The sequence below is a fragment of the Chiloscyllium punctatum genome, chromosome 12 (genome assembly GCF_047496795.1).
Source record: "Chiloscyllium punctatum isolate Juve2018m chromosome 12, sChiPun1.3, whole genome shotgun sequence".
NCBI lineage: Eukaryota > Metazoa > Chordata > Chondrichthyes > Orectolobiformes > Hemiscylliidae > Chiloscyllium > Chiloscyllium punctatum.
In genome coordinates, this window is record NC_092750.1 from 28,920,133 (window position 1) to 28,932,496 (window position 12,364).

The following is a 12,364-nucleotide window of genomic DNA, read 5'->3' on the forward strand; positions in this document are numbered from 1 at the left end:
ATTGTTCTATAGTTGGATGAGAGAGAATCAAGAGGACACAGATTTACGGTAACTGGCTAAACAAGCACTAGGAACAAGAAAAAAAATTCATGCAGCAAGTGGTTAAGAAATAGGTTAATCAAGGTATTCAATAGGAAGTGCAACATTATCTCAAAAGGAGGACTAAAAGGCAGAAGGTGGGCAAAAGGCACGAGGTGATTGCTCCATCAGAGAGACCGCATAAACATGATGGACCTAATGGCTTCCTTCTGTTCTATAAACATATTACGATTCTGTGAACAGGCTACATGCATACAATTATCCTCTGAAATATATCAACACGCAAGTCAGGTATCAAGACATCCAAATAGTGGAATTTCCTTTCTCAAAAGTATAATCTTGTCATGACAAGTATTGACAATAGATGTATACCACCCCACATGGCCATTTCTAATTATCTACATATTTAATTTATTTTGCAAATAATTTCAAAGCAATTTCAAATCCATGAACAAGTGTCTGAAGCTCAACCATGCAACAACTCACTGCATTCTAATAAAGACTTAACTCATTTACCAAAAAAAAAAATTATTGCATTTTTGTGCAACACGGATTAATTAAGCTTCATTGCAAACTGTATTGAGGCACAAAAACGGTAACCACTAATGATTCCCATTCTCTTACATTCAAATCTGGATGCGTAATAATTCAACAGAAATTTAAAAAAAACAGAAATCAAAAGGCACAGCTTCATTTAAATGCCACATTCAAATGAGAATACCATAATATGAGTATTGGTGCTTGAACACAAACCTGACACTTCCAGAACTCTCTCCTTCATATCTGTGAAATAAAGAAAAGGTAAATTATTAGCACAAAAGTAAAACATGAAGAAAAACACACAGCTTTTCATTCAATTAGATTTGCAAAAATCAACTAATGAAGAATTTTCAAATGATGTTTGCTCAGAATTCGTTTAAAATCCAAATCCGAAATGAACTTATGAAATATTTTATGAGGCATAACTACACCCACACAAATTTAATGGAAGAGATTACTGAACATCAAAGTCAATCAAACCTGAGAACATAGTAGGAAATGTTCAAGACTTTTTTTTCTAAAAAAACAGGAACTGATTTTTGGTTTAAAATTTTCCCACCTGAAATTTGATCAATAAGCTCAATGTAAAATCATGATTGATGAGCAAATGACTTGGAAAGGCATTTGGGGTACCAACAATAAAGGCATGCAACTATTGAAGTATGACGCTGAAAAGGAGTTTACATGCATGTGTACTGTATCCTCAGCATCATCTCCTCCATGGAAATTTATGGCATGTGAAATTTTACAGCACATGAGAACAACATGTAAGTGTCAGCTTGTCACTGCAGGCCATTTGTAAAGAACACTGTCGGTGATCTCTGCATGCGAGAGGTTTTCTGCATCATTCCAGTATGTCAATGATCTTGATATGGGTATGGATAAACTCCATTTTGAATTTGCAATTCAGAGTTAGTGCTTGCAGGGGGTTGCAAAGACTTGCCTAATCTAATCTAATCTAATAGCAAAATTGCATGTTTAAATTTCAACATTATAGAAAGATTGAAAAATTAAGTAATATGTCCTTATGAACCTGGAGCAGGATTTTCCAAGGAATGTAAATCTGCATGAGCCTGCCATCTGGCCCTTTCTGTTCCCCAACATTTGAGATGGGATTCTGATCATGGCTCCTTCAGAAACATGGAGGTACAATTCCATTCTGACAGTTCTTTTGTAGAACAGAATTGTCAGAGGAAGGCATCCATTCTCCCTTTTCAAAGCTGTCAGCCACCATATTCTGAAATTTACACTGTCCCACAGCTCCTTCACCAGTTGCTGCATCATGGCAAGCACATAAAAGACAAGTGTGATATTAGGATGCCAGGGGGGCAGGTAGGTGACGTCGTTATTAGGTTAGGTGGATGTTCAGGCCCAGTGGCAAGGGGCAGGGAAGAGAGAAACTGGTGAAGGCTGGGTCCAATGGGAGCAAGATGGCTGGGAGAGAGGTCATTAGAAGTGAGAGTGTTAAGTATGAAGTCAGTTGAATAGTTACTTGGGCATTAAAATACATAGTTATCAGTCTAGCTTTTTCTAACCATCTTATCTTCATTGGAACCTTCCAAATTCTCTGATTTGAGTGAAATTGCTAGTAGAATCTTCAAATGTCATGGTACGATAGGAACCCCGATGCACACTGAAATATGACTGACTGTCCGGCCAGTGGAATATCTAGGCTCTAGTTGTGCTTTAGGTTTGAACTTATTAGTAGGCCAAACATTGTTATTTGAGGATTTGACGTGACATATTCCTTAGTGACCTCTTGAGGAGCTTTGATAATTGCTTATTCACAAAACACTACACTGAACTGCACTACTGGATTACTTCTATCATCAGCTTAGTTACCTCCTGAAAAGAGATTCCTGTACGCTTGTAAATAATTAATTGAAAAAGTAGAAGAACCATGTATAACTTCAAGCTTGATTTGCATTTTTATGTTGTGCACATTAATAAGTGGAGGCGTACTTTGTTTCATTTCAGATTTGTTCTACAGTGGTACGTGCATGTCATTTGTTGAGAATGCATTTATAATACATGAGCTCTATCCAAAGCAGTAACCGTGGTGAATGGTTGGTACATTATGAAAAAGGGTAGAATAGGGAAAACCATTACTTCACAACAGTTTAATATCACAAAGACAAACTCATACACAAGGTTAGAGAGTGTGTGCAGGTTCAGTCAGAATAAAAATATGTTGCTAGTTTAGCACTCTAAAATTCAAGACTGGGCAAAAAGTCCTGAAAGAATTAATAGAAAACATGCAGAAACAGAAAACTACTGCAAGCAGAATGCATGAGGAAAAAAAAAATCATCTATTAGCTCTGAAAATTACTTTGAAGTCATTAGGAGAAAAAAAACTTAAGAAATCAAAACAGCCATGCCAACTGAAGAAGGAATTTCAAGTGGAGACAGAATGACCTTCACTGAGCTTTCAGTATGTCAGATTGTTGAAGATAAAAATGATGAAATCCTTTCTGATATTTTTAATAAAACCATTTCAAAGAGTTGTTGTAATGTGCAATATGGTTGGTGCTTTGTCCCTCATGTCAACTCATGTCCTTTTGTTAAAGGTACACTTTAAGCTTCTTAAGTTTATTCAGTGACTGCTATTCAATTGCTACAATGGTCAAGAATACAACTAATAACGAATCAAGCCAGGCTTCACTGAGATTTAACTTGCCCAGTATTATCAAGATCAGTTTGGATAATTACAAAGTGAGGGCTTGTTGATTTTTTAAACAGATTTACACTTTCATTAAATTTTAGTACATGGAGGTACAGAACTTAAAAGGAAGATTAGTGAGAAGTATATTACATGGTATGATTTGCAGTTGAATAGCTACTCAGGCATTAAAGTACACAGTCACAGAGATGTACAGCATGGAAACAGACCCTTTGGTCCAACCTGCCCATGCTGACCAGATATCCCAACTCAATCTAGTCCCACCTGCCAGCACCCGGCATATTTAATAGTCTAACTCTGGCTTTGATTGATGCCAAAATTTTTCTAGTGTAGGAAATGTAACTAAGGCTAAAGAAAGCGTCAGTGGATAAATGTAAAATAGAAACAAAAGCAGCACATCATAAAAATGAGATGCTTGAAACAGCTACCAAGCTTTTAAAAGCAAAAAGGAGGGAAAACTGAAATAGATGCATCACCACTAGAATTAATCACGATTCAGTTACAGATGAAAATCTTTGAACTTGAAGGAAAAGTGAGATAGAAAGGGTGGAGAATGAAAAAAAAAGGGAGAGCAGGAGGAAAAAAAGATAAACTGCTGGAAACAAGATAGATTATATTGGGGGGAAAAAGGAAAAGAAAAAAAGTGGATCACGATGGAAAAGATAATTAATACAAAAAGTCTGAATTCCCAAAGACAGAGAAACCAGACCTGGCCAGCAAGAGAAACACAAAGGAACAAAGATGCTCAAATTGCCTAGAGGAGGATTTAGATTCAGATTCCCACGTGGGTTTTGATTTAACTAGAAATTGGCATAGAGTACCTAAATTTAGAAGGAAGAGTGGTAAGATACATCACTTAATTTAACAAGATTGCTGTGATGGTGAAGTGGTCAAAAGATACTTGGTAATTAATGTTATAGAGTATCCTGATAAACTGATATACGCACACACACAGCAATATTATCAGAACACCCTGCAGACAACGAAGCTGCTAAAGCGAACTCGTCAGAGCTTGTCCACGAAGTTCATTAATGAAAGGCAAGAAAATGAATCAGACACCTGCAGAACGTGCAAGAGAAAAAAGAAATGCTGTGGGATTAATGACTAAAATTACCAAAATTAAAAAATTGAGAATGTCAGGGAAATCATAATTATGCAGGAATTCCCAAATAGTATACCAGCGATCCCTGAAGGATTGTTTCCATAAGTGTCAACAACCAAACATCCAAGCAGCTGTAGCTCTGGCAGAGAAGTTAGTCCAAGTAAGGGAAGATATCAAGTTCATGATGGACAATGCCACTATTGAACTGAGTAATAGTAGCTGAAGTTCACTTATTGTAATGGCTTCAAAGCAGATGGATCACAACGATTGTAGTATGATGATGAGAAAATCAGTGCCATAACAAAGTTTGATTCAAATCAAACTAGGGGACTGTATTAAGAGAATTAGATAGACAAGCAGGATTTATACAAAAATTAAACTCCTAACAGGCATACTGTCGTGTTCGAGGGACTAAATGCCAGAGAAGTGAGTTTTTGAAACCCTGATGAACTTTACCAATGCAAAGACACGTTATTCAAAACGTTAAACGCACCAGCAATTTGTTTTCAAGAGTTAACCAACAGGCTCAGATGATTATGTAACTATGTTTTCGATGACTTGGTTGTGCAAACATAGGAGGACCACATAACAATAAATGATTAGTCTTTTCAAAAAAGCCAATTTAGCAATAAATTTGGCCAAAAATGAATTTGTGAAAGTCCAAGACGCTAGAGAGAAGGTCAATTGGCATCTCGAGCACCTGACAGCTTGAATTTTCCCACGCCCAAGACAAAACTCAAAATCCTGCAATATGTTAGCACACACTGATTTTTATCAGAGGTTGGTTCCACGTTTCAGCACTGCAGTGGCTCCTTTGGCAGGTGTGTTAAAAGAAAGCCAAATTTCAACTGACAAGGGAATGTCAGAATGTCTTTGACAGTTTGAAAGCTGCACTGGTTTAACAGCACTGAATTATGTTAATCTATTTAAACTGGCTGTTAATGACAGTGTTGATGTTGTTGCAGCATTCTTACAGGAGGGTAAGAACTAAACAGAAATATTCAAAACGTATAGAGACATGAACATTATGTATAACCAATACCATACTAAAGTGTACACTTTTAACAATTCTACAGAGACTATTATTTATATGGATCACAATCCTCACTTCTAACAACCTTCACATTATGAATGAGACAGTTTTATTGGAATTTTATGTTTAAACTACTCAAACAATCCTTCGTGCAGCTGGGAGACATCAAAGGAGATGCTTTATGAAGGGCAAATCTGAAGGAAAATGAATTGTGATCAAGATATACTGGTGAAGTGATTGTTATGGAAAGTCCTAATTATTTAGTATGAATGTTACCATCAAAATGAAAATTGTGTCAAAGAATACATATCATAAGAACTGCAATGTCCATGAAGATATTTTCATTGTCCCCTATGGGGATGTGATGAAGGTTCATGATATTATTTGGAAACATGGGTTCTAATAGAGTCGTAGAGATGTACAGCATGGAAACAGACCCTTCGGGTCCAACCTGTCCATGCTGACCAGATATTCCAACCCAATCAAGTCCCACCTGCCAGCACCCGGCCTATTTCCCTCCAAACCCTTCCTATTCATATACCCATCCAAATACCTCTAAAATGTTTTAATGGGACCAGCCTCCACCACATCCTCTGGCAGCTCATTCCATACACGTATCACCCTCTGCATGAAAAAGTTGCTTTTATATCTTTCCCCTCTCACCCTAAACCTATGCCCTCTAGTTCTGGACTCCCCGACACCAGGGAAAAGACTTTGCCTATTTACCCTATCCATGCCCCACATAATTTTGTAAACCTCTATCAGGTCACCCCTCAACCTCCGACGCTCCAGGGAAAACAGCTCCAGCCTGCTCAGCCTCTCCCAATAGCTCAATTCTTTCAACCCTGGCAACATCCTTGTAAATCTTTTCTGAACCCTTCCAAGTTTCACAACATCTTTCCAATAGGAAGGAGTCCAGAATTGCATGCAATATTCCAACAGTGGCCTAACCAATGTCCTGTACAGCTACAACATGACCTCCCAACTCCTGTACTCAATACTCTGACCAATAAAGGAAAGCATACCAAATGCCTTTTTCACTATCCTATCTACCTGCATCTCCACTTTCAAGGAGCTATGAACCTGCACTCCAAGGTCTCTTTGTTCAGCAACACTCCCTAGGACCTTACCATTAAGTGTATAAATCCTGCTAAGATTTGCTTTCCGAAAATGCAGCACCTCACATTTATCTGAATTAAACTCCATCTGCCACTTCTCAGCCCATTGGCCCATCTGGTCCAGATCCTGTTGTCAGGAGGTAACCTTCTTTGCTGTCCACTACACCTCCAATTTTGGTGTCATCTGCAAACTTACTAACTGTACCTCTTATGCTCGCATCTAAATCATTTATGTCAATGACAAAAAGGAGAGGAAACAACACCAATTCTTGTGGCACTCCACTGGTCACAGGCCTCCAGTCTGAAAAACAACCACCACCCTCGGTCTTCTACCTTTGAGCCAGTTCTGTATCCAAATGGCTAGTTGCGTTGTTTCAAGTTTAATTGGCAATTCTATATTGCACTTGTTAATAAGGGGAGGCACGTTTTCGTTTCATTTTCAATTTATTCTGACTGGTACCAGGGGATGTGAAGTTTATTGCTGAAAGCATTTTAATGAGGATATACAGCCTTGGACTAGATTGTTAGGTGAACAGTTCGGTGTATTTGGGGAAAGAAGACAAAAAAAAAGAGAAAAAAAAATTCTAGTAACAGATCAGTATCACAAAGACAGAACCATTTAGAAGGTCAGGTAGTGGGCAGTTTCAGTCAGAGCGGTGGGTTTATCAGACCCCAAACGTATCAGTAATGGGTTTTAAAAGAAGTCTTGAGATGCTCAATAGAAAATCATCCAAAAAACAGCAAGTTGCTTGAAGCGGAGTGTATGTTTGTGCTTGCTCTGAAATACTTAGACAAACAAGAAAGTTTCAGGAACCAAATGGAGTCATGCCAACTGAATAAGGAGTTCTGAAGAAGAGGCAGGATGACCTTTTTTCTGAGATATGGAGTATTAATCTTATTGTTGAGGCTAAACTGGCTGAATCTCTATTTCTGATATTTGTACTAAGTCCATTGCAAAAAGTTCTCACGTCATTTTTCCTTGCATGCAATAAACATGTACTTGTCTTAAAAGCAGTTTGACAGCCTCTTCTAAATATGTTCACTGATTAACCACCACAATACATAGATAGCAAATGTACAAATAAATGGTCCAATCAGGTGAAGTCTCACTCTTGGACCTAACTTGTTCAGTATCGTCACCTGGAATGATAACATTATCCATTGCTGAACACCATACCAGTATTTCTGTTTCTGTTTTTAAAAAAATGCAAACGTACACTGTGCTATGCCCTTAGGCAATTTTTCAAGCAAGTGTAATTAGTTTACTAACTTATAATTGCTAGATTTGGGCACTGCTCTTTTACTGAATACTGTAACTATTTGTAACCTTCAGAATATTCATATCTGACATACTATAATGCATTGTAGTATCAACCAGAGCTTCACTAATTTTCTCATTTTGCTGTCATTTAGTTCCTCGGGAATGCTATGATGCTTTGTCAGAGCAAAAACCATCGTTCCATCATTCCATGTAAAGCTGAACATCTTTTGCTGGTATGGTACAGATACACTGAAATCAAGCACATCTAATTAAGGTTAAAGTGAAGTCCCATGAATAGAGAAATCATAAGGCGAATTAATAGCAGATCGATTCAGCAAGTGACATTTCTGAATTCCCTGTTTCATTTCTGAAGAACTCTACGTGAAAATGCCTTTTGTTCCTAGAACATTTTGCTCAAAAATGTGACAAATGTGAACACCCTTTTTCTAAAAATGGACTACTTCCCATGTATTTCATAGGTCTGTCAGATCAAACTAGCACACAAGTACTTGCTGGCACACAAGTACATCAAAAGCAAAAGAAGCATCCTGCAACAGATAGTTCAACTTCAAATCATGTTTGAGCTAATATTTGCAAGGAACCAGAGACAAAAACACTTGAATTTACATATTAGTATGTCAAAATGTTTAATTACTATTTTTGAAAATATAAGCACAATTATAATTGTAATGTTTGTCTGCCTTCAAAATATCTTCACCATTCAGGAAGTGAGAATGTTAAATTCAATACCAGCACAAAATCCATGAAACTGCAATGTTGGAGGAGGGGGTGAGGATGGAATTTAATGCCCTTCTTGATAGCAAAATGCATTGGGAATACTCAAAGTCTTCTTTCCTCTGTCCTAATCAAGATTATGGCAGACAACCTGTGAACTGCTTCTTTATCACACTGCCATGGAAGGCCCTTAATACATGTAAGTGCTTCACTTACTGCAGCCGACTGGGGACTCACTACACTAAGCCTGAAAGGCAAAACCCATTAAAAAGTAGCTTGCAGATTTAAAAGGGGCCTCTTGCATTCAGTGGTGGTTGGTGTACTTAAGAAAGGCCTCACTTTCTCCCAGTGTCTAAGGGAGGGGCCTAGCAATGAGCAAGGTGGTATACGCCTGTCCTTGCTGTCAACCTTAATCCCTATATCACCCTTTTGTCTTTACTCAGCCTAGTTACTGGTCTTGCAGTCAGGTAGGGTCAGGACTGCCACTCAGAGGGTCCATGATTCTGGGAAGGCCTGCTACTGCACAGCAAGATTCCAAAAAATAAAATGGGATGACACAGGACTCTGACCATCTCTCCAGCTGGCAAGCAGAACTGTTGGCACTTGCATTAAATTCCAGCCCAATTTGTGACATCTGAAACAATCCTGATCATAGGGGTACATTGCTAGATTGTGCTGCATAAAAGCACAGGGATCTTAAGTGTAAGGTTAACATTAGGCAGTGCCTTAAACATCACCCAATGATGCTGATTATGTCCATGTGGGCTTCAGATATCTTAATTACACACCTCTGATCTTTTGTTTCTCCTTTTGTCAGTGAAAAAATTCACCAGGCTGCCATCAACTGTGTAGTTCATGACAAATGAGAGTCCTACATGTTAATGAGAGTTTCATAATCCAGGATTAAGCAATCTGTGGGCAAGTAGAAGTGACTGTGGGCAAGTAGACTGGCTAGTTCTGTGCTTTTATACAAAGTACACAAATTTTATAGGAAAGCTAAGCAAATTTATGCTTGTAATTATGATCATTAGTTATAGTGACAATGTTATGAACAGTGTGAATAGGTCAGCAGGGATTGGAATCACAACATAGGTGCTAATAAATTTTCAAATAAAACAAGATTATAATCAGATGTCCCTTTCACAGTAAGACCGGGACGGGAATATCTGCTACATAAATTAGTTTTGAGCCTTTGAGCCAAACTGCCCATTTGCCAAGGTTGGACACTTGAATCAATTTCTGATCTTGCCTTAATTCAGTTTTATGGGAGCAGTTGAAGTTGTACAGATTCTTAGCATCTCTTTTATCATGCATTCTTATTGCTGCATGCCTACGATTTTTCAAAACTTGATGTATTTCAATACTATTATGACCAAGATAAATGAGCAATGACGTACAGACTGAGCTGCTTTTTGATTGCTTTCTCGGTGTCTCTTCCCTTTGAAAGAAATCAGTTCACTTCAAAGTCTAAGCTTGTTTAGACCAACAACCCTAGACGATACCCATGTCTTAATGAATACTACCAAGAAAGATTTTAAAAATTGAATTCGCAGGTTCCATGCCTGACTCAGTTCCCATAGGAATTTAGTTGAATTTAGTACTACTGAACTAACATGAATAAGCTTTTTGACCCTGGAGTATCAAAGACCAAGGGGAGACCTTACAGAGGTTTATAAAATCACAAGGGGCATGGATAGGGTGAATAGCCAAAGGTGTTTTTCCTAAGGTGGGCAAGTCCAAAACTAGAGGGCTTGGTTTAAGATGAGAGGAGAATATTTTAAAAAAGGACCAGATGGGTAACTTTTTCACACAAAGGGTGGTGTGTGTCGGAAGGAAGCAGAGGCTGGTACAATTATAACATGTAAAAGGCACGTGGATGGGTACATGAACAGGAAAGGTTTAGAGAGCCAAACGCTGACAAACATGACTAGGTCAGATTGGGATGCCTGGTCGATGCGTAGGAGTTGAACCGGAAGGTCTATTTCCATGCTGTATGACTCAAGATATTAGAACCTGGCAGGTTTTTATGATCATCAACAGTAATTACATGTTCATCATTAGTCTAAGCTTTTATTCCAGGTTTATATTTAAATATTTACCATCTGCCACCATGATATTTGAACCCATGTACTCTGAACATTAGCCTAGCATTCTGGATTACTCAGTGACATTACTATGTCATCACTTCCTCTAAGTCCCAGGGACAAGTTGTAAGCCATGATATATGGCAACTGGATTAAAAAAAGTGATGGACAGAATCAGTCTGTCGAATACTTTCTAACTCAAATACTTTAGTTCACCCTTCATGTTGAACAAACATGGACAAAAACAGTGTTAGAAATGTAACTACCTTTATAACGCCAACCAGAACAGAGTAGATCGAGATTTGGTGATAACTCTTTGGACCTCATATTTGCTATAGCATGACCACATGAACTGTTGTGGTGTAGTAGTGTCCCTACCTCTGGATGAAGAAGCCTGGGTTTAAGTCTGACCTGCTCCAGAATCATGGCATCATATTTGATCCAGCTGATTAAACATACTACACAGTGTGACCAAGATGGCTCTTTTGTGGTGCAGGGTTAATCTTCCTACCTCCAAGCCAATGGGTCTTCAAAGTCTCTATAACAACTTCTCCCATATTAATGGAACTTGCACCTGGCTGTATTCAGCCAAAAAGACCTTATTTCACTTGAGGCAAGAGTCTCTCCTCATTGCACAAGAACATAGTTTTATTCTACTACATTTGACCAAAGAAATTGACGGATGCCTACGTTTAAAATAGATGGTAGCATCAAAACTACCTTATACAGACGGTACTTTCTTAATCCAAGCACTTCTGTCTGCACTCAGAGTGCTTCCAGATCCTACAGTGCTTCTGCCCAACTGCACCCCCATGAAACAGAAGGATTACAGGCAACAGAAAGACAAAAAAAATTGATAGCAATCGGAGTTGAACTGACAACTAAGAGAGATATCTACATTCTCTGCAATAACCACTTTTCAACTCATTTCACATTGCAGTACTTTTTAAAATACATTTTTAAAAATTTCCACACCCAGATACATAGCCTCCAGACTGACAAAAGGCCTAGCCCTAAGATTGTTGGATTATAGAGGTACAAGTGTTGTGACCAACTTGCAGAGAGCATACACAACACGAGAAGCAGCAGCAGCAGATTGCCACACATGGCGGCAAGTCATGTGGGTTTCATTTAACAGCCTCCCACAATGCTGGCAATCTTGGAGGTCTAAAGATTTCTTCAGATACAGTTTTAAGAAAGTTTGGGAGAAGATTTGTAGCTCAGGTGCTCGTTGTTGTGGTTTTGTTCGCCGAGCTGGGAATTTGTGTTGCAGATGTTTCATCCCCTGTCTAGGTAACATCCTCAGTGCTTGGGAGCCTCTTAAGAAGTGCTTCTATGATGTTTCCTCCGGCATTTATAGTGATTTGTACCTGCTGCTTCCAGTTGTCAGTTCCAGCTGTCCACTGCAGTGGCCGGTATATTGGGTCCAGGTCGATTTGCTTGTTGATTGAATCTGTGGATGATTGCCATGCCTCTAGGAATGACCAGCTATCCTTAGTAGCCACACACTCAGATGACAAGCAACATGAATTCGACTGGGACAACACTACTATTATAGGACAAGCCAAACAGAGAACAGCCAGGAAATTCCTAGAGGCATGGCACTCATCCACAGATTCAATCAATAAGCACATCGATCTGGACCCAATATACCAGCCACTGCAGCGGACAGCTAGAACTGACAACTGGAAGCGACAGATACAAATCACCATAAATGCCGGAGGAAACATCACAGCAGCGCTTCACAAGAGGCCCCCAAGCACTGAGGATGT

The 12,364-nt window shown here is 38.7% G+C and overlaps 1 protein-coding gene across 4 annotated transcripts in view; it reads right to left on the bottom strand.

Moving 5' to 3' along the window:
* Positions 1 to 12,364, bottom strand: part of iqsec1b (IQ motif and Sec7 domain ArfGEF 1b) — a 484,326-nt gene that overhangs the window by 364,940 nt on the left and 107,022 nt on the right. For 3 of the 4 annotated variants that reach the window (XM_072582212.1, XM_072582221.1, XM_072582220.1), the window contains exon 2: positions 793 to 822. The exons of the other annotated variant lie outside the window; for it this stretch is intronic. In XM_072582212.1, coding sequence (XP_072438313.1) covers positions 793 to 822 — 30 coding nt within the window. The remainder of the gene's footprint in view (positions 1 to 792; positions 823 to 12,364) is intronic. 4 annotated transcript variants of the gene reach the window in all.